Source organism: Cupressus sempervirens, chromosome 9, assembly GCF_028749045.1.
Source record: "Cupressus sempervirens isolate cs-2001-9-10 chromosome 9, ASM2874904v1, whole genome shotgun sequence".
Taxonomy (NCBI): Eukaryota; Viridiplantae; Streptophyta; class Pinopsida; order Cupressales; family Cupressaceae; genus Cupressus; species Cupressus sempervirens.
In genome coordinates this window covers 388739274-388762812 of record NC_143126.1, presented here as the reverse complement: position 1 = coordinate 388762812, position 23539 = coordinate 388739274, and the positions used below count along the sequence as shown (strand labels likewise).

At 35.1% G+C, this 23539-nt stretch overlaps 1 protein-coding gene across 4 annotated transcripts in view; it reads right to left on the bottom strand.

Annotated features, from left to right (window-relative positions):
• MEE18 (maternal effect embryo arrest 18) overlaps positions 1-23539 on the bottom strand; it is a 366229-nt gene that overhangs the window by 327295 nt on the left and 15395 nt on the right. For all 4 annotated transcript variants that reach the window (XM_089800288.1, XM_089800291.1, XM_089800290.1 and 1 more), the window contains exons 2-3: positions 309-425; positions 80-212 (exon numbers count right to left, since the gene is read on the bottom strand). In XM_089800288.1, the coding sequence (XP_089656414.1) occupies positions 80-212; positions 309-425 (250 nt within the window). The remainder of the gene's footprint in view (positions 1-79; positions 213-308; positions 426-23539) is intronic.

Here is a 23539-nt window from a genome sequence, read left to right as displayed (position 1 = left end):
ATCCCATTTTGGGAACACATCCCTTGTACTTAGTGCTATATAATACAAATAGCACATTATATAATATTAAAATGTGTACCACTCTCCTTTTGCTTGGAGGGGGTCCAAAGATAAACGGTGGCCAAGCAATCTTCGAACTGCCAAACCTTCAGGAGTGCTTTCATCAGATAATCTCAAGCATCTTGACCTAATGTCACCAACAGCCGGCCCACCTAAAACATGTCCATTATAAGAAATTCTTTCAAGAACAGACAAATTGAGCAGTCCATTAAGCAAGTTTATAAGAGTCAGAGTAATCTGTCCCTAACCAAGCACACGAACAATTTCAGCAGTGCTTCCCCCATCATCTGAGACAGGAAGAACATGAGAAACATGAGTTGTGACCTTCTTTAGTTCTTCAACAACTCCATTGAAAGCTGTTCCTCCTGACAAATGCAAAAGGATGTCAACCATCAGCTCGAACATATATCACAATGGATTTATAATGAAATGGTCTTTGCCAGATAGTAAATTATTCATGTACAAATTTCCAGCTCTTTATAAATGGAAGTAAGAAACATAAATTTCAACAGATTTTACAAAAGCTGTTTCACGTGGCATTAATAGACTTTAATCTTGTAATCTATTGTTTTGGCCAACTAGTTTCTAAGTAATGTGTATATTCTAAGATTTTGGATTTATTTTGGCTTGATATTAATATCACAAATAAAATAATATGCTATCTAGCACCTAGAGGAATAGATTGGATTCCATTAATTTTCTTTTTCTGCAATCTAACAACCACTGTTGTAAAAGAAAGAACAGAAGAATAAAATAACTTTCAAGAGGCATATAATAGGACTTGCTTCAGGTAAACGAAGAACCAGCCTAGATTACAGTCGATAAAACAAATCAGGAAACCATGATTAGGTCCCTTGGTACTCAATTGTGTTTAAATGAGAGTTTATTTCCATCAGCCTCATTATATGCAGATATATGGGTGCACCAATCAAACCATCAGACAGAGAAACTACTAGTATATAAGCAAGCATATATAAATTCAACATTACATTCTGCTACATGATGATAGGCATTGATTAGGTTGACTTGCACTTTGCTTGATGGATACAAAAACCACAGCTTCTTTCTAAATGACATATCACTTTGGTCCATAACACTGATAAAAACTCTGTATACCTGCCTTTGACCCTCCCATCTCTTTTTGTGACAATGTAATGCAAAAACAAAGACATAGGAAAATGCATCTCAAGTATGCATATATCACCAACACATATAGATAAGTATATATACATTATTTGAGGCATCATACACTGAGAGTCAGAAGGAATTGGGAGCTGTAATGGTAGCACCTATGAGGTGGATAAAAATTTGATGGAACATCAGGAAATGAAAGAAAAAAACATGGTGACAGGAGATTTTTTTTTTTGAGTATGTTATTATCAAAGAGAATGAAATATACAATGACTACATGGTTGAAAATACTTCTACGGTGAACATTTATGATGCATGGAGAAGCCATAAAAAAACAAAATTGGTAAATAACAACTGAATTTGGCATGGGGCACATTGTTGTTTAAATTTTTAGCAATATTATTAAACAAAATGTTGAAAAACTTGGCAGACCCAACTTTGATCCAGATTCTGTAAACCCAAGTTTGACACAAACTGAGCAAAACCTTAGCCAAGCCAAGTTTGACTTGGAAAACTCGGAAACTTAAAAAATGCTTAAATTCCTTAAAAGTTAAAACCATAAGTTTTGCAAACATAGTTTCTTAGGAAGATGAAAAAAAAGCATGCTTTGTGCAGTGTTTTCAATACAATTTACCCTCAACTTTGGCAAAGTCAGATAGTGTTTACATGTCTCTTCCTGCAAATTTTCAATATTTTTTACTGGATGGGATTTTTAATCTTTTGTCGATATTTTTCAAGGTTCTGCAGCTCTGTTTTCTGGGGATTTTCAACCTACAGTTTTCAGGTATTCAATAAAAAAATCAAGTGGGATTTAATAGTTTTTTCTCAAGAATCATCAGATGAGTTTTAATAACTTTTTCCTCAAAAATTAATTCTGATGGGTTTTCATAATTCTTTTCCCTTAAAAAAATATTTGATGGGTTTTACGTTTTCCCTTAAAAAAATTCTGGTGGGTTTTATCATTTTTCTTCGAAAAATGAGTTATGTATTCTTTGATCTGTATCTCTGCTTTTGTTTGGTTTTGGTTGATTTTTTTCCTCAAAAATTGTTGCTGGTTTTTTCAATTGGGATGTTATTTCAGGACTTTTGTCATTTTTCTTTGAAAAACAATGCTTTGTACTCTTCAAATCATGATATTTTTGGGCTCCGTTTTGGGCCATTATGCTCATCTGCAATTGTTTGGAGAGTTCCACAACTATTCTCAGTGTATCTCTATTTCTGGGTAAGGACAATTTCATTCTCCAACATCAAGTTGGATGTTTTTGTGATGATTCTTGGTCAGTTGTTTTGCAGATTCTAGGAGGATCAGTGGAAGAGTCTGTGGCAAGCTCTACTCTCACACCAACGCATCATTCCGAAGAAGGGGACTACCTTCTCCATTTTTTTTGGCTACACTTGATCATTAATATTTTGCAGATCCAGGGAGGATCTCAGCAGCCACAAAATGTTTTGTCATATTCGTGACTACCAGACATGCATTGTCTTCTGCAGGGTGGTTGATAGAATGCCCATTAAGAGAGGGTATCAGAATATTTTAAATATTTTTAGTAACTTGCTATATTTAGCTAGTTCTACTTAATGGTCATTTAGGCTTTCTTTTTTCTTTGCTCATTGAGTTCTATTTATAGATATTATCTTTATTAAAACAACCTTGCATTTTTGTTCAAGCTAATATTAGCATCCATAAACTCTATTTAAGAGTTTGGTGTTGCAAAAATCATTTTGTTTTCTCCATTCATTCAGTCTTTAACAATTTCAGACTGTAAACCATTTCTAGCAAGTGTGTATTCATATTCATAACAAGTCTACACCACAAACTTATGAAAACTCAAAAATGGGAAGTTATGATTTCATGCCCAGTTGACTCAAAGAAAAATTCCTTGCAAGAAATTAGAAGTCCTGCAAATATGAGGTAACTTTAAAAAACATGAAATATATCATGACCATAAGATTCTAAAACAATTTTGTGGTATTATATTACATTATAGCATAGTTGAACTACTCACCAAAACCAAAAGCTCACCAAGGCCTGAAAAAAAAACTCCACAAAAGCTCGGCCAAAAACTCAAAAACATAATAAATTGCTTAAATTTAATTAGAAATGCATTTTTCTGAAAAATTCACGGAAGTTGAATTCCCGGATGTCATCTCTCTTGATGTTAAAGAAGTTTTTTTCTCTTGGAACACAGCCCTCCTTGGTAACCTTGGGGCTTATTTTCATTGCAAGTTGAATGGTCACACCAGAAAAGAATGTCCAGCCCTTAAACATATTCAAAAAACCTTTGGAGTTTCTGTCAATAATTCTGATATTCAGTTACCCAAAGTCCCTCCTAGTGTGTCGGATAATGTCCCAAACCCTTCTAAAGATGACTCTATTCCGTGTTGTGTCAAGAAGACTAATGCTAGTACAATAGTTGAAAACAAAGACAATAACGTGGAATTTGATAAAGGGAATAAATTTATCTCTCTTTCAAACCCCTTGATTGATGAAGATTTTGAGGTAGTGACCGCAAGCAGGAGTAGAAGGAAGAATGATCCATCTGGTTGTCAATTAGTTGGTTATCCATCAATACCATCCTCCAATATTATCAACCCTCTGGTTCAAAAAAAAAAGCCCGACAAATTGCATTGCAAAGCCTGAATGAGAGGGTCGATAAGATTAGGAATCCTCCTACACCTTCCTTGCAACAAAATCATGTCTCACTTGAACCTATGGTTTCTTCTAAAGAGAAGATAAGCAAACAAATTATTCCCACAATTGATTGTGATATTATGAATGTTGAAGATGTTAAGTAACATGGATCTTTTCTGCAAATGTAATAATATGACCATTGTGATTGATATGTTCCAAATGCAGATTTGGATCTCATATAAATATAAGAGGAGTAATCATCAATTAATTAATACATATATTTCATAATAAAAATTAGTATAAATTAATATATATATGCATATATGTATATACATATGCATATATGTATATACATGTGTGTGTGTGTGTGTATATATATATATATATATACATAATTATTATTATTACATGAATATGGATATATATAGAAAATGATGATTTACCAATAACAATAGTGTATCTCAGATCAAATTTATCTGACTGAAGCTACAACTTTAACACTCCCTCTTAGCTAGGGAGGATATGTAGAACCCCTTGTGCTCTCAAGTATATAAAGAGATATCATCATATGATATTCCTAGAATGACATATATGAGGATATCAACACAAATCCATCAACACAAATATATATATATATATATCAAGGTTGCACGGGTACGTGGGTACGGGAACGAGAACAGGTACAAGTACGCATATTTTTCAAAATAGGGGACGGGGGTACATGTGTATGCCTAATTTTTTTCTATATTATTAATATTTTATAAAAAATATAAAAATCAAAATATATGTCATGAGTCATGACATTGAGCATTCAAAACAAGAAATTTGAAAATATGAGCCATAAGTCAAATTATTTTATATATATATATATACACACACACATATGCTATTGCTGAATGTTTAATGTTTAAAGTATTTTTCATGATAGGGGACGGAGGTACTTGGGTATGTCAAACTTATTTAAAAATTATACTTTTATATTTATAAAAAATCTGAAATTATGAGTCATGACAATGGTTTTTCGAAACAAGAACAGTGATAAAGTTTGCAAATGTAATGTATTGTTTTCAATTTCAGATTTGCTATATATTTGAAATAATAATACATGATAAATGCTTAGATGCATAACAAAGAAGGCAGACTTTAAACATGAACAAGAAGATCCTAAATCATATTGACATATTACAAATGATACTTGAACAGTGATAAAGTTTATTGTTAATTAGTATCAAAGTTTCAAACTGATTTGGTATTGAATTAAGTTTGACAAACAACAAGCTAATACAAAAAAAAAAATCAGAATCTTAATCAAGGTCCTTAGCTATGATGCTCTCCACCAAGTACCCAGTACGTGGGATACGTGTACCCGGTACTTGGGTACGTGGGTACAAGTACCAGGGGTGTGGGTACGAGTACCCATGCAACCTTGATATATATATTAACATATATTAAATATGGAATTTGCTTCAATTCACTATGAGGCTAAATTTCTCAACACTCCCTCTTTAGAAAGGAGAGAATTTCAGCAATTATAATACAAGATTTGAATACCACCTTAAGTGTGATCTATGATAGATTTAAGTTATGGTGTCCAGCAAAATCTGGGCCAAAGAACCATAATAAATTGGTTTTCATGGTATCTAGCAAAATCCGGCTTGAAGAACCATGATGAGTTGATTATCAAGGTGTCCGGCAAAATCCAACCCAAATAACCATGATAAGTTGGTTATCAAGGTGTCTGGCAAAATCCAGCCCGAAAAACCAAGATAACACTTGCTCCAACACATTTTGGTGTTAGGAGATAGGTCAACTATTCATAAGATCGTCACCTTACAATACTTACCTTATGTTCGTTATCACAACTTCCGGCACTCCGAGACAGCAACTTAATGTAGTCTGTTATGATAACAAGTCCAACTATTGATAAAATTGTCACCTTTCAATAACTCCCCTCTAAATATCTACATCAATGAAAGATCGTCACCTTTCATGACATAATCGCAATAGCATCATGTAGTAACTCACATGATATCCACCATGAACCAAGTCAGAGGGTGAGCCCACCATAGATGTTACTAGAGGGTGGAACAAAGGGTTTTCACCTCATACTTCTCTCTCATAGAGGAGAGCACATTACAAAGAATTTCACTTAGAACTTCTCATAGAGAAGATATCATCCACAAAGGATTGCATCTCAAAATTTCTCCCTCTGAAGAATGATCCTCGGAAGTTAGGTCTTATAAGTACCTCCTCAAAAGCTCTCTTCACCCAAGGATGCCTCTGAAACTCATTCTGAATTTGATATCAATCTTTTGATATTCTAGTGATAAGTCAATATTTCCTCATGATGCACTCAAGTGTAGACCTATCAAAATCATGCAGTCACACATATGTATTTCTAAACTCCCTCTGAGTATTAATCATCTAAGCTCCAGCGTTGTCTTCGAAGAAGTATCATACTCCCTCTTAATGTAGAAGAATCTCATAATCTCAATCATCAAAAATGAAAGCCTCATTTTATCCATCTTGATCATCGAGGTCTTAGAAGTTACTATCATTAGCTTGAGTCTGCACAATATCTAGTAGCATGTGTAAAGTACCAAATTTATTTTCCTATAAGAACATCCTCAAACATAAAGGAAAAAATCAAGGCAAATAACCTTTATGGTATGTATAGAAATTACAAATAAAAGAGATAAATGTCAAAAATAAGAATACTTATCTACACATGAAGATTCAGAATTTTCTTAAATTATTTGAGAATGTAACATCTCCTCTCTAAAAATGGGAATGGAACATTGACTATTATTCCCCACATAATGTAAAATTTCCACTTATTCTTATATAGTTGAACAATTTTGTATCAAATATGACAACTCCTTTCTAAGTTCTAACTTGCTCTTTTTATCCATTGAAAGTCCAAACATTCATTTAGCTTAATAGTAGAAGCGAACACAAACACGTCCACAATGCGCCAATATCTTGATTATGATTGTGCCACATGAATGACTCTACAACTCATACATCAAGTTTTATTTATCAAAGAGAGACTCGTAAACGGTTCAAATGAAGTCACCACTTTCTCATGATGTACGCAAAAGGTAGGCCCATTAAAATCATATAGTTGCATGAATTACAGTCCTCTTGATTGCTACAATTTATTGATCACTGGAGAATCCATCACAACCTGGTTTACTCCCTCTGAATCAATATGATCGAAATCACCGAAAGTTGACTGAATCATATCATCTATCTACTCCCTCACTTTTAAAGTTGCTTGAAATCTCAAACTCCCTCTTTATCTCAATCTCCCTCTTCCTGTAATAACATTCTCAAAAGAAAAGATCAAGGCACATAGCTTTCATAGTAAAATAAAATAAAAAGAGAGAAACTACTATAATACTCGAGAATAATAATTTTGCATCAATCTGATCTAAGATAGATAAATATCTAATTTAAATATATATTTTTTCCTAAAGAATATAAATCACTAATATTTATTATTCTTTACAAATCTCATATATTTATATATGAGAGTTATAGTCTTTATAGATATTTATCAAATTAATCATTAAATTATCAATGAGGAACACCTACATTAGTTCTCATATATAATAATTTATCAATTTAAAAACATCTATATTCATTGGTAAATATATAAAATCATATTTAAAAACATATGTTCCATACCTTATAAGCTATTCACAAATAAATGTTCACATATTCCTTCATAGTCAATAATCATTTGTACTTCAATTTGTGCTTGAATTAATTGGTGGGGCTCGGTCATCTAAGGCCTGGATACTCCAATCGATGTATTTGTGCAAACCGACATCAACATTATAGTTCATTTTCCTAAAGCACAAAGCATTTATGTCGGTCGTGGATTGGGCGGAATGAATTGACTTGAACAAATTGTCTTCTTTTTCCTCTGCGTGTTGAATAATCCTCCTCCCAAATCGATCTCTTAGCAGCTGCTTCGATTGATTCCAATGTTAGGGTTTGTCCATTTCAATTACATGACATGATTTTTGATCCTTTATATCTCATCCCTTTATGAGTTCTTATCAATTTCTTTCCCTACAGACCTCCCACGGTGGTCACTTCCACTTTAATATTGTTTCAATACTTTGGACGCCATTTGTGAATGCATTGTCTTAAATTGCTCTTTTCTTCTAAATCTCATTCTATATGGTCCTGTCTTTGGTATCTATGGTCAATTCTTCCTTGATAGCCCTTATTATCATGCCTTCTGTCGATTCTTAATCTCTTATTCAAAATCATCTTTCGATCAACTCATATTACTAACATGTTTATATAATATAACCAACAATTGTATTCATTCATCTTTTGGCTAGTTTGGTCGATTTGTTTGTGATTATTATGTTCACACCAACTTATCTTTTGACTTTGAAGTGATTATTTTTCACACCTTAGCACTGTAAATGAAATAAGACACCATCCTTTATGTATTCATCACTTTGATTAAGATGAATATATTTTATTAATCTTCGTTTTTTCAACAGGATGTAATTAGTCTACAAACTTTAGGGTTATATCATTCCACAAGCCTCTAAATCTTCTTATTGTGATATGGCGATGTCATCATTATTTAACAACTTGTTCAATGTAATGCTTCGGAAATAGAGACACTCCCTTCATCTTTCAATAAATATATCTATTGTTTGGCAATTTGATATACAGATTCAATTCTTACAACATTATAAAGTTGTTGTGTGCCTCTATTTTATCAAATAAGTTGCGTTGGATATGATAGGATAGTCTTTGGGCTATTTAACTTCCACAGATATTCATTTTATCATTGTTATATATCTACAAAATTTATTACTTAATGAAAGTGTTCCAATGTAATCATTGTTTGATGAAGTAGATATTTGTAAGAATTTATACTCTTGCATGGTTGAATATATCACGACGGTGATTCTTGTGTGCATTCTTACCTGTACACAATATCAGTTCAAGTTTTGAACATTTCCTCATCATCTGAAAGCTCTCAATCCATAATGCACCAATAAGTTGGCTCTGGATGCTTCAGTAATGGCTTTTCTAATTTCAGAAAACACTTGCACACTTTCAAAATTAGTCCATAGTAAATGCACAAATCCAATGCAGATTTATGGACGATGATAAGATTTTAAAATGCTTTGAAGAATCCTCTTGCATTATTCAGCACCTAGGAGTAGTGTTTGGAAGAATTCTTCTAAAGAATTTTGGTCCAATTATTAATGCAATCATATTTGATTTGGACAGTTCACATCTGTTTCAATCTTATTTCTTGAATGTGTTCACTCATAATAATCTACACCGCTTTAGAATGGAATTTGCCTGCACAGGTTCAACCAAGCTCATAGTCAAAATGAGGCCCACGTGATTCTCTCTCTACCTCTACATTATGACTGTTGCACTCTCAACCAATGTGGCCTCAAGTCATGCAGATCAGAAACAAGACTATGAATCTCATCAAGCATGATCTTGTTGATAAAACCTAGGTTGTACATAAATAGTGTTATCTTTATCTGAAACTTCAAAGTCAAATTATTTCATATTGTTATTTCTTACATTTGCAATCCTGCTTTGATACCATGTTAAGTAACATGGATCTTTTCTGCAAATGTAATAATATGACCATTGCGATTGATATGTTCCAAATGCAGATTTGGATCTCATATAAACATGAGAGAAGGGACATGTCTCCAAGGTTTAATCATCAATTAATTAATGCATATATTTCATAATAAAAATTAGTATAATATATATATGTATATATGAATATACATATGTATGTATATATATATTAATATATGTCTTTGTATAATATATATATATATATATATATATATATATATATATACATTAATATATGTCTTTGTATAATATATATATATATATATATATGTATGTATTATATATAATATGTATATTATATACTAAATTATATATAATTATTAGTATTACATGAATACGCATATATATAGAAAATGATGATTTACCAATAATAGCAATGTATCTCAGATCGAATTCATCTGACAAGCTACAACTTTAACAGAAGATAGCTATCAATTCACTAAAGTGCTTAGTAAAAATACCATTAAAAAAGGAAATATATTGAAAGATTATCTGTTTCTAATCAAAAAGAAAACAACAAGCATGTGCTATCTGAAATTCCAAAATGTTTCAACATGCTTTATAAGGGTAAAAAATTCCCAAATTAGTTTTTTTATGATGGTAAATGTCCATATCTAGAATGTTTGCGGGCTTGAAATGCCCGATCGAAAGTACATTGTCAGAAAGTGGTGCAATGATGTTGAACATTAGGATATTATCTGTCTGCAAGAAATTAAGGTTGTAGGATACCATGCTTTTAATACACTTAATTTTTTCTGGGATAAAGCAACTTGTTTGTACACTAATCACAACTAAGGGAAAGGTGGACCTGCTTTCCTTATTAGTCCTCAGTGGGCTGAAAAAAAATTCAAAGAAGGAATCTCTCCTTGTCAAAGGGCACATTGGGTTTTATTTAGTTACAATGATAAATCTATTGGGGTCTGTAATATTTATGCTGCCAATCAATATAGAGACAGAGCGAAATTCTAAAATTTGGTAACACATAATTTTTTGAATGCTACTTGGATTTTTGTTGGTGATTTCAACATGGTAGAAAATAAAGCTGATAAAAGTGGGGGCTTAGCTCAGTCTTGGAAATGTAATGAATTTTTTTTGCTGGTCTGATTTTAAAAGGAGATCCAAATTGATGGATCCAAAAGATAATTAAAAAAAGTGATAAGGGGGGAATATGGTATACTTGGTGCAACAATCAGTTACGCTGTCAAAAGGTCTATTGCAGACTCGATTGATGCTCTTTTGACTCCTCTTTTTTTGTGGGTCGTCATGTTTCTAGTCAGTATCCTATTACAGTTACCCCGGTCAATATTTTTGATCGCTCTCCCATTTCTTATTACAATATAGATAAGCTTTTGTTATTAGTTAAGGATTATCTATTTGTAATCTATGTAAATATTAGAATGTTTCTAATATTAGTTAGTCTATAGTTATTTGTTAGCTTTCTTTTAGCTAGAATAGAATGTTTCTATTCTTTATGATCGTTTTTCTAAGAAAACAAGGCTTCATTCTTTTGTGTATATAGACCTCTCAGTCTCTGTTAATAACGAGCAAATATTTAACAATTACTTCGTAATATAGTATCAGAGCCAATTCTTTGAATTTTTTCGAAAAATATTATAATTCCTTGTTCAAAATTTATAATGCAATATTTTAAGAAATTATTTACTATGATAACTATTTCCTACGGCCATTTTTCTGCAGTTTATCTTTTGAACCAGACACCCATAGTGGTTGTCAAAGGTAAGACTCTGGAGGAGGCCTGGTCAGGTCGCAAGCCCAGAATCAGTCACTTGAAGGTTTTTGGCTCTCTTGCTTTTGTTTGGATCCCTAATGCATCACGTACCAAGTTGGATGCCAGGAGACAAAAACTCGTGCTTGTTGGATATAGTAGTCTTCACAAAGCCTAGCACTTGGTTGACACTGAGACATCTTGTCTCCTGTACAATCATGTTGTAGTCTTTGATGAGCAGCGAGGACCATTCATGCCTACTTCTCATGTTTCTGATTTGGCAGACCAGCCTATTAAGGCTCATGATTTAGGAGTTCGACTTCCATTAGGTCCACCTGATGGGAGGACTCCAGTAGCTCCTATAGCTCCAGCTATTCCAGTGATCCCTATACAAATTTGTAGATGCTTCGACTGAGTTTGATCCAGATTCCTCTAATGAATGAATGAAAGAATCTCATAGAACATCTCCTAATACTCATGTTGGTCAATCTCCTCTTCGGCCTAAGTGGTGGGTTAAGACCCTTGATGATTTCGTGATGATAAGCTCATTAATGGGAGAACTACTTGGAAAAAGAGCAAACCTACAGAGTCTGTTAACTTTGCTCTTGTGGCCAACATTCATAGTGTGTTTGAACCTCAAACATATCCCAAGGCTAAAGGAATTCCAGAGTGGGAACAAGCCATGACATTTGAACACCAAAGCCTACTAAAGAATAACACTTGGGTCCTTTCTGAGCTTCCACCAGGGAAGAAACCCATTGGCTAGAAATGGGTTTATAAAATCAAATTGATGGTACTTTGGATAAGTACAAAGCTCGTTTAGTTACAAAGTGTTTTTCTTAGCATCAAGGTATTGATTATGAGGAGACATTTGCCCTTACTGCAAAGATGAGCGCAATCAGATTAGTCCTAGCCATGGCAATATAGTTTGGCTAGAAGGTCCATCAAATGGACGTCAAAAATGCTTTCCTGAATGGTGATCTCTATGAAGAGGTCTATATGACGCAACCTCTTGGTTTAAAGATTGCCAGTAAGGAACATCAAGTTCTCAAATTAGTAAAAGCTCTCTATGGCTTTAAGAAAGTCCCCTAGGGCATGGTTCATGAAAATTAATAAGTACCTCAGTGATCAAGGCTTTCAAAGCAGTTCTTCAGACTCAAATTTGTACATCAAGACTACTGACAGTGATATCATCCTTTTGGTTATTTATGTGGATGATTTGATCATCACTGGCAGTTCGGCATCTTTGGTTTAGGGAATCAAACAGAATTTATGCCAATCTTTCGACATGACTAACCTTGGGCTCATGCATTATTGCCTCAATGTTGAGGTTTGGGTCTCCTGGTATATTCATCTCTCGATCCAAACATGGCAGGGCTCTGTTAGACAAATTCCCTATGCAAGATTGCAAGCCTACATCTACACCCATGGAGAAAGGTTATCAGCCAAGTTTGATTCTCCTCCCATGGATGATATCACATACGAGCAACCTCTCTACTACTAGGCCCAATATCAGCTTCGCAGTCAGCTACATCTCACATTTTATGAAAGCTCCTAAGGCTGGTCATTGGATGGCAGCAAAGCGTGTGCTTCGTTATGTGAAGGGCACTACAAATTTTGGACTTCTTTACTCTCGAAGTTCTAATCCTAGTCTCAGTAGGTTCACAAATTTAGATTGGGCAGGCTATATTGATAATAAAAAGTGAACTTCTAGATATGTGTTCAGTTTGGGATCCGATGTCGTCACATGGACCGGTGAGAAGCAGCAAGCAGTTTCTCTCTCCTCTACAAAGGGATTGTCAAGGCAGGTTGTGAAGTTATTTGGCTTCATTGGATGCTTGGGGATATGCAAATGTTACTAGCAAGACTGACCACTTTGTTTGTTACAAAGGTGTTATCAAATTAGCACAAAATCCAGTCTTCCATGAATGAAGCAAGCATGCAGATGTTCATTGTCACTATATACGACATCTGGTTAAAGACAGGACAATAGACTTGCAGCATGTTCCTACAACGGATCAGACTTCAGACATTCTCACCAAGCCTCTTGGTCTTACTGAGTTTGTTAAATTCAGAGGATAACTTGGTGTTGTGAATAGATCAACCATTAAGAGAGGGTATTACGATAATAGATAAGCTTCTATTATTAGCTAATGGTTATCTATTTGTAATCCATTGTAAGTATTAGAATGTTTCTATTCTTTATGATCATTTCCTAAGGAAACATCATTTCATTCTTTTGTATATATAGACCTCTCGGTCTCTATTAACAACAAGCAAAAATTTACCAATCACTTCGTAATATTTCCATCTCCTTAAAATGTGATGTTTCCATGATGACATCCCCAAGCATAGACCTAAAAAACTTTTCAAGCTTAATGTCTCTCTCCTTAAAGATAATGATATTAATGATGTTATCTAGATGGTTTCCCGTCTTCCTAAGTTCCAAAGCAGCAATCTCTCCCTTGTGGACCAATAGAACCGAATGGTTAATAACAAGGAGCTTTTTCAAATTGTTGGGAAGAAAAGGGGTAGAGATAGGAAAAATCAAAATTTCTCATTACCGAAGAGTCTTGAATGATTTGGAAGAGCAGATCCAAAGCAAAGGAAATGATATTGAATTAGAAGCTGAAATAAGTTATGAAAAAAGAGAACTGAGGAGACATCAAAAATATGAGATCCAACGCCAAAAAATCAAAAGCTAAATGAAATGGATTAAAGATGGGGCAGAGGTAGTAGATATTTCTTTAACATCATTAGATTGAGGCACAGAAGGGAGTTCATTGATGACGTTCTTAGTCATGAAGAGATCTTTAAGGATAACTTTGTGATTTTAAATACTTTTTACAATTTATATAAAGATTTATTCACCTCTAAACATATGAGGGATAATCAACAAGCTCTCGCAACATGTAGAAGGCTCATTCCTAAAAAGATATCTATAAAAGAAGCTGAGATGCTAAACAAATCCATTGAGATAAAGGAAAATGAAGTTGCTATTAACAGTATGGCCAATGGCAGGTCTCCAAGTCTGGATGGAGTTTCCGCTGAGTTTTACAAGCAAAACTTTCACTGCGCTTGTGAGGAGTTGATGTCTCTTTATGACTATGTTTGATAAAGTCTCTCTTGGGGAAAAAATTAATAGAGGATTGATCAAGCTTCTTCCTAAAAATGGAGATAAAACCCTTGTTAAAAAATGGCGCCCTATTACACTACTTAATCTCTCCTAGAAGATTATAGCTAAAATCCTTGCTAGAAGAATTTCTGGTATTCTCAGTACAATCATTTCACTCACCCAAACTGGATTTTTTAAAGAATGCCCCATTGCACCAACTTTGTTTGTTATTGCAGCAGATGCCTTGTTTTATATTCTAAGAGCATAAGTTGGGCCCCCCTATTAGAGGTATCTCTATTCCTAATAATGATAATTTGTTTAGTGCTCAATTTGCTGATGACACTGCCCTTTTTCTAGAGCTTAATAGTATGAATTTTGATAATGTGTTACATAGGCTCAAGATTTTTTGGCTCACCTCTGGTTCTGAAATTGCCCCCTCACAAGTCCACTATTATTGGATGGTTTGAATCCCCCCACTGGTTATCTCATAGAGGATGGTTATGGAATGGCCCAAATAGCATTGTAAGATATCTTGGTATCCCATTTTCTATTGACCCCTCCTGTGAAGGTATGTGGCAATGGGTATACTCCAAGATTGAAAAGAAACACATTAAATGGAAAACCCATATGTTATCCTTGGCTGGTCGAGTGCAAGTTGTCTAGAAAGTTTTACCTTCTCATGCTATTTATTATGCTTCCTCATGATTATTCGCTAATTATAAGAATAATAAACTTGAGAAGATCCTCAAGGATTTTCTATGGTCGACAGGTTTGGGCCATAACAAAAGGCACTGTGTCAGTTGGGATTGGTGTTGCATTCCAAGAAGTATCGGAGGATTTGGAATTAGAGATTTAAAAGTGCATGGGATGGTGCTTGCATCTAAGTGGTTTAACAATTGCATTGAAGGCAACGAACCTTGAAAAGTCCTTATAAGAAACAATATTCTTGGATCCAAAATTAAGAAAGGGAAGCACTGGAATGACATACCACTCTGTGATATTTTGTTCGGATGGTTAGAGATGAAGATCTCTAACTCTTTCAATTCTTTGTGGAAAACATGGATTCACGTGAGGCGTCTACTTTATTCCAAGGATGTTATGGGAGGACCTCCTCCTTTTTCTATTTCTAATAAATCCATTTGATGGGGCATTTACCTTAATGATAAACCTTTAGCCTTAACCCAATGTTGTTCTGCTAGAGCCTAATCTAATAAGGGTATCAAGTTCATTAGGGATCTTCTAATTGACAACCAGCTTGGAAGTTGGAAGACTTTAAAGGAGAAATATAAGCTTCCTTCTATACAGAGCTTCCCTGTGCACAAAAGAAAACTCACACTCAATTCTTAAGCTGGTGGCATTTTGTAATAACCCCAATAGGTTATAACTTCTTCAAACACCAAAAATCTTTATATTTCAGTTGTTTGACATTCCGTCAAAAACTTTGCAAGCAAACTCTGATGCCACTGTAATGGTCCTGCTCAATTCAGACCTTAAAATACTGATTGAAGGCTCGAAAATTTTTGTCAAACACTTTGCATACAAGGGACCATATGACTGATATAACTTTTCAGATTGCTGCAATGACTCTTGTTTCGATTTGCATCAAAGAGAATGCTTACAAAAAGACTCCAGATTGTCTAAACAATGACCTAACATGAATGTGCAACTAATTTTGACAATATTCAATTCAAATATGTGACTTAATCTACTTGCAATATGCAGCTACAGCAACTAGTAATTAAGACAAATACTTTGGATGCAACCTAAGATGGCATTAATGCACTTACAACCAAGTGCCATTAATATAAACACTTAGTATGCAAAATTATAACATTATTTATGCCCAAAAGAGAACTTACAGCCAATTGATATTTTGTCAAACAATTGGAATGCAAACTAATAAGCTGATCATCAACTCTAAGGTTGCAATATAGATAGTCTAAAAATTACAACGCTCTTTCAATTGCAAAATCCTAGCCTTCCTTTGATACCAATAATGCCAAATGGCAAACAAAGACAAGTACAAGGTGAAATAATGAAGTGCTGAAGCTATATTTTGTACTCAGCTGAAAACCTACATTTCTCAGAAAATATGCCAAATGAGAAGTGAAGAACCTGATTGTGGATGGCTGTAATATTTTCCTTCAATGCTGCCCCTTCTGCTAGCTTTTTTTTCCGATCTGCTTTTTCCACTCGCTTATTCCGGATTTTCTTTTTTCGTTTTGCTTATTCGAACTGCTTTTTCGGATTGCTTTTTTCGGAGCTGCTTTTTTGGACTGCCTTTTCGGTCTGCTTTTTTTTCTTTTCAGTTTTGCTTTTTCGGCCTGCTTTTTTCGAACTGTTTTTTTTTCGGTTTTGCTTTTTCGGCCTGCTTTTTCAGCCTGCAGACCTGCTAGAAATAGCTTCTTTTTCTCCACTTTCTCCAGAAACTTCTAGAACATTATTTTATTTTATCTATTAGTGACTTTATAAAAAATATTTTATAATTCAAGTCACTTTATTAAATTAATTAAATATAAAGTTACCTTTTAATATTTATTTATTTGATAACTTTATAAATAATTAACTTAATACCACTAATTTATTTAATTAAAATAATTAATTAGTCATCCTCATAAAATATTCATTATTTTGGACAACTTAATTAATTAAATTAATTAAATCAAATTGCCTCCAAAATGAGGACATGATAGTCCGCCCTTCCTGAAATTGCTTGTCCCCAAGCAATGGCTGAACAATAAACCAATCAATCCACCTGGATCCCAAATGTAGTTATGAACTATACTACTATCAATTAACACAGGCTCTTGTAATATCCTCTGCAATATAACCACGAGGAATCCATAATCAAACTGACAATTACAGCTCAACCAAACTCCAAAATCACAACTGCCAACACAGTAAATTCCATCAACGCATCCCACTGGCCTATACGGAATGTACAATCCAACTCTGCAACAATGGTGAACGCTCCCGAATGAAACTGTACCAAGTATGGAGAATCCACACACTGTACAACTCCTGCAGTCAACACTACTCTACAGATCACCGGCCACTGTCTCATAACCATAACTCCCATGCACTGCTGATGGTGAAAAGACATCACAAGATAAACAGCAAGAAATGGAACCCAAACCAAATCTGCCTGCCATCAACTCCTCAACACAAGGATCAAATGCTAACAGATGTACATACCCTACAGTATAATGCTGATAAAAAGAACCAACCCCAGTCAACAGCTCACCATGAACAAGTGATACAACCCACTGTGACTGATCACCAGCTAAGTCAGGAGATGTCATAGCCAAAGGAGTAGAATCAATAACAACAACCGCTGAAGCATCACTCCCAAACTTCTGCTCTAAGTCATGTATTATCAAGGTGTCAACCACACAATCTATCGCCGTGTCATGCCCATCACAACTCTCATCCCGAGGCGTCAAACCGTCCCATAACTGATGACAAGCACTAGGAACCAAAGTACATCTCTGTATCATCATCTCATCAACATGGTCATCAAAGGTAAATTGATGAGCATACCTCACAGTGTAATGCCGATAGAATGCGCCAATCTCAGTCAGTGGCTCAGACTGCAATCCAGATGAAACTAACTGCAATCGATCATTAACCATGTGGAACTGACGACTACCTCCGAAGATATCACCAAGGGAGTATTACTAGCAGGAACCATGCCAACTGCCAGCTCACCAACATCACACATGATCTTTGATACAACATCTCTAGTCTCTGTGCCATCAGTACTAGAGGCCACCACTATGTCAGGCATACCACAACAATCTGCTACAACACCCAACTCAACTGAACCTGACTCTAGTGGGAACGAACCCAATATGCCAATGTTAGTATCAAGGATGGATGCATCCCCATCTCCACTGTCTTTGACAATCTCGACCATGGACATCCTCAGATCACCAGATACCACAGCTTGTGACTGTACAGAATCTGGTAAAGACTGCAGTCGCTCTAACTCCACGGTCACCTTAGCCAAATGAAATTTTGACTCCTCGAAAGCCAACTATGTACTCTCAAGAATCTCAGAAGTCACCTCGAGCTGCTAAGTAAGCTCACTCACCTTATCTTCCTTAGCCAACAATGCATCGTATGCTGTACTCCCCCACTCCATAAGATAATCTCTGTCGGCTACCAACTGACTATAATTCTGTCTCAGAATCTGAATAGCCTCCCATAAAGAGTGGATCTCTATCAAGGAAAGATAACTGCCTCCCTGCTCATCACTAGTAGGAGAACCCCATCCATAAACTGCTAACAACTGACGAGCAGCATCGAAATGTTGGCAAGCGATAGCAATGTCTCGCTCACTAACTCCCAACTGACTAGACACATGACGGCACTGGCTAGACTGTCTCCTATAAACCTCCTCTGACGCACTGTCTAAAGGAGTATCCTCAAAGTTACTGGTCTCTAGAGTATTACCAACCATATCCTGCGAATCAACTCCAAAGCTCATGTCAACATACGGAGTATAAAAAACTGTAGCACCACTGTCCAACTCCTCTGTACCAAAAGGAACTGCCAAGGAAACTAAGTCTTCAAAACTACCCACTGCATCCTCCTGGATGTCATCAACGCCAATATGATCCTAGGACTCATCTGTACACACTGCAAAATATGAAAGATTATCAACACATTCCAGCAACAATGCCCAACACCGGTGAATAAAAACTAATACCAACATCGGACAAGCTGCTGGCGCAAGAAAAGACAACACCGTGCAATCTGCTAATCAAATCCATGATAGCACCCAAACAATCACTGCTACCAAAGAGTGTTAAAGATCTCCAGTCAACTGAATCCCAAACGCCAATATAACAATCTCGAGTCCATATCCGTAAACTAGAATTAACTGGTAACTCAAGCAAACTCCTCACCTGAGTAATATGACCAATACCAACTAACTCCACATACCTGTCTGACATTGTCCCTGTATCCTGGATGTGAATGCAAGATGAACTCACAACATTATCAACGACCACATATGATTTGCGTGCCGCAGAAAGCTGAGTATCAAGAGTGCAAGATGGAACTAAACTCAACTCCATGCCATGCTTATCCCCATGTCTCTCCCAGTCCTGTAATGCCAATGGAGTATTCACCAAAGAAGCTCGAGTGTCCTCAAGCTCGCGAGAAAGCTTGTCAACTTCCTCCTCCTTCCTCCTCAAGGCATCTGAATAGTCTCCAACAAGGCTAAGAAGATGGTCACGATCTGATAGAAGATGTAAATAACTCAACTTCATCGTTCCCATTCCTTCCCTAATCGCCTGTAAGTCAACACAAGAAGACTTCGCCTGAACTCCCTTATGTCTACCTTGTAACTAAATCATCCGAATGTGATCCTCTATCATATCCCGTATCCTGTCATGATGAGATAATGAAGTCATAATACTGTCTTCGCTCACCTTCAGCTGGCTGGACAAATCATGTGAAGTACTACCAGCCTCAACCTCATGTGACGAAGCATCTATTTGTGCCTAGTACTCTCTCTCAGCAAAGTCATGAATGCTCAATGTCTGCTCATCTCTACCAAGTATCTCACCATCATGTACAACAACATCCTCATAATCATCATCTGAACCCACTACGTTGTAGTCACTGCCTGTTGGAACCAAACCATCCCGAGTACCTGTGACATCACCCTCTGACGACCTGTATACAATTGTCTCAACTTGAGTATCAAGTTGATCGTTACTATCAATCTACGTAATATCCATTCCCACTACTTCTGAAGTATTATGTGCCCAACATCTTCCTCCAAGCTAGTCTGATTTTTGTCTTCCCTAGATTCGGCTATATGCTGGTCACCAACTGCTGCAAACTCCTTGTAGAGGTTTCTAGATACCTCACTTGTAGAGCCCTCTTGTTCCTCTTTGTCTTTGTTCTGTGATGTAGTCCTCTTAAACATGGAAACCATCAATTCATTCATCTTTTTCTGACTTTCATCCAACCTTTTCAAATTTTGTTTAAGCTTCTTCATATCCTTGTCCCACTGCTTCTGGGTACTTGAAGTAAACATGATTAACTAACTGATTCAATGTCCAATCTACCCAACAGGATGGCAGGTCAATAGCTCTGATACTACTGTAATAACCCCAATAGGTTATAACTTCTTCAAACACCAAAAATCTTTATATTTCAGTTGTTTGACATTCCGTCAAAAACTTTGCAAGCAAACTCCGATACCACTGTAATGGTCCTGCTCAATTCCAACCTTAAAATACTGATTGAAGGCTCGAAAAATTTTGTCAAACACTTTGCATACAAGGGGCCATATGACTGATATAACTTTTCAGATTGCTGCAATGACTCTTGTTTCGATTTGCATCAAAGAGAATGCTTACAAAAAGACTCCAGAGTGTCTAAACAATGACCTAACATGAATGTGCAACTAATTTTGACAATATTCAATACAAATATGTGACTTAATCTACTTGCAATATGCAGCTACAGCAACTAGTAATTAAGACAAATACTTTGGATGCAACCTAAGATGGCATTAATGCACTTACAACCAAGTGTCATTAATATAAACACTTAGTATGCAAAATTATAACATTATTTATGCCCAAAAGAGAACTTACAGCCAATTGATATTTTGTCAAACAATTGGAATGCAAACTAATAAGCTGATCATCAACTCTAGGGTTGCAATATAGATAGTCTAAAAATTACAACGCTCTTTCAATTGCAAAATCCTAGCCTTCCTTTGATACCAATAATGCCAAATGGCAAACAAAGACAAGTACAAGGTGAAATAATAAAGTGCTAAAACTATATTTTGTACTCAACTGAAAACCTACATTTCTCAGAAAATATGCCAAATGAGAAGTGAAGAACCTGATTGTGGATGGCTGTAATATTTTCCTTCAATGCTGCCCCTTCTGCTAGCTTTTTTTTTCCGATTTGCTTTTTCCACTCGCTTTTTCCGGATTTGCTTTTTTCGTTTTGCTTTTTCGAACTGCTTTTTTGGATTGCTTTTTTTAGAGCTGCTTTTTCAGATTGCCTTTTCGACCTGCTTTTTTCTCTTTTCGGTTTTGCTTTTTCAGCCTGCGGACCTGCTAGAAATAGCTTATTTTTCTCCACTTTCTCCAGAAACTTCTAGAACATTATTTTATTTTATCTATTAGTGACTTTATAAAAAATATTTTATAATTCAAGTCACTTTATTAAATTAATTAAATATAAAGTTACCTTTTACTATTTATTTATTTGATAACTTTATAAATAATTAACTTAATACCACTTATTTATTTAATTAAAATAATTAATTAGTCATCCTCATAAAATATTCATTATTTTGGACAACTTAGTTAATTAAATTAATTAAATCAAATTGCCTCCAAAATGGGGACATGACACATTTTTTTCCCTGGAAAGATAAAATTCTAAGCAATACTTGTATCTTTTGATGGCTTTTGCTTCTAAAAAAGCTTGTTGTTGGTTCTAGGCTGACATCTTTTGGTTTGAAGTTTGTACACTGCTCTGTTTGTGGTTGTGAAGAAACTTTTGAGCACCTTTTATTTTTTTGTTAGTTTGCTATTAAAGTCTGATCTTTGTTTCTTGGTAAACCTGAAACCTAGAATTACCAAGGTTGCATGGGTACTTGTACCCACACACCTAGTACGCGTACCCACATATCCAAGTACTGGGTACTCAGTGGAGAACATCAGAGCTCCTTAAGGCTCTTGATTAAGATTTCTGATTTATTTTTTCAGTTTTTTGTTTGTGTATCAGCTTGTTGTTTATCAAGCTTTAATTCAATACCTAATCAGTTTGAAACTTTGATACAATATTGACTAATAATAAACTTTATCAACGTTCTAGTCAGAAGTTCATCATTTGCAATATGTCATTATCTTCGTGTTCATGTTTGAAGTCCACCTTCTCTGTTACGCATCCTAACATATATAACATCTGATATTGAATACAACACATTCTATTTGCAAACTTTATCATTGTTCTTGTTTTGAAAAACCAGTGTCACAACTCATAATTTTAGATTTTCTATAAAATATAAAAGTATAATTAAAAATAAAGTTTGACATACCCAAGTACTCCCAGCCCCTATTTTGAAAAGTAGTCATACCAGTACCTGTATCATTACCCTAAGTACCCCAAGTACCTGCATCCCCATGCAACCTTGGGAATTACATTTAAGGAATTACTTGGTAAGGAATTTTCGCTGGTTTTGTTGAACCATTTGATTTGAATATGAACAAATTTTGGTTTGTGCTTACCATGGAAATTTTATGGTTCCTTTGGTCGACAAGGAATGAAGAGATTTTTCAAAGCAAAAAGAGGGTGCCTACTGAGTTTAATTTTAAACTCACCCACTTCTATATATCAAGTTTGTGCAATATTGGAAGTGCCAAAAAACAGATTTATGACGCTAATCCAGGAAGGAGCAATGATCCAGTTCAAGAAGGATGTTCATTCCATCCAGTATTTTGACAAGTTTTTTGACATGTAGAATGAAAAGGAAAAGAGAGACTCAAGAAAACATCATTGACAATGAAGCTGAAAGACAACCCATCCTGATTGAAGTTGAAAGACATCCACATCCTAAATGAGGGTGAAACTAGTGGACTCAATTTGCACGGAGATATTAGTGCTCAAGAAGTTACTTATCCAGATGGCAATATCAGTGACATTAATCAGTGGGAATGACTTAGTTTGCTCCATTTTTGTTCTTTTGTAAATATCTCTTAATGCTAATGTGTAGTCAAGCTGGGACAATATGTAATAGTTTAGTTTAGAAATTACTTCAGACTTGGATTGGTGATTCATTCCCCTTGAACTCCTGATACTTCTTGATGTTTAGTTTTACATACTACTTTAATATAAGAAAAAAAATCATTTAGAAGATGCATCCAATAAATCAATAAACAATAATACAAAAGAAACAAACTGAGTCTAGATATATTAAACACAAAGTGAGTAAAAAAATAACATCCTCATGAGGAATGTTGATGACTGATGCAAGATAGAAAATTTTTGTTTTAAACTAAAATTAAATACATCCTTACAATTACATCTTCCTCTTCCCAACTCTTGTAAAAAGTAAGAGAGAGGTAGAACAAGAGGGTCTAATTCTATAAGTCTGCACTAGGCGTGAGTGTGCCTCCTTTCTAAGTATGTCGGACTCAAGCTATGGCTTGTTCTCTGTCCTGGATGTAGCTTTGCCTCTAGCTTC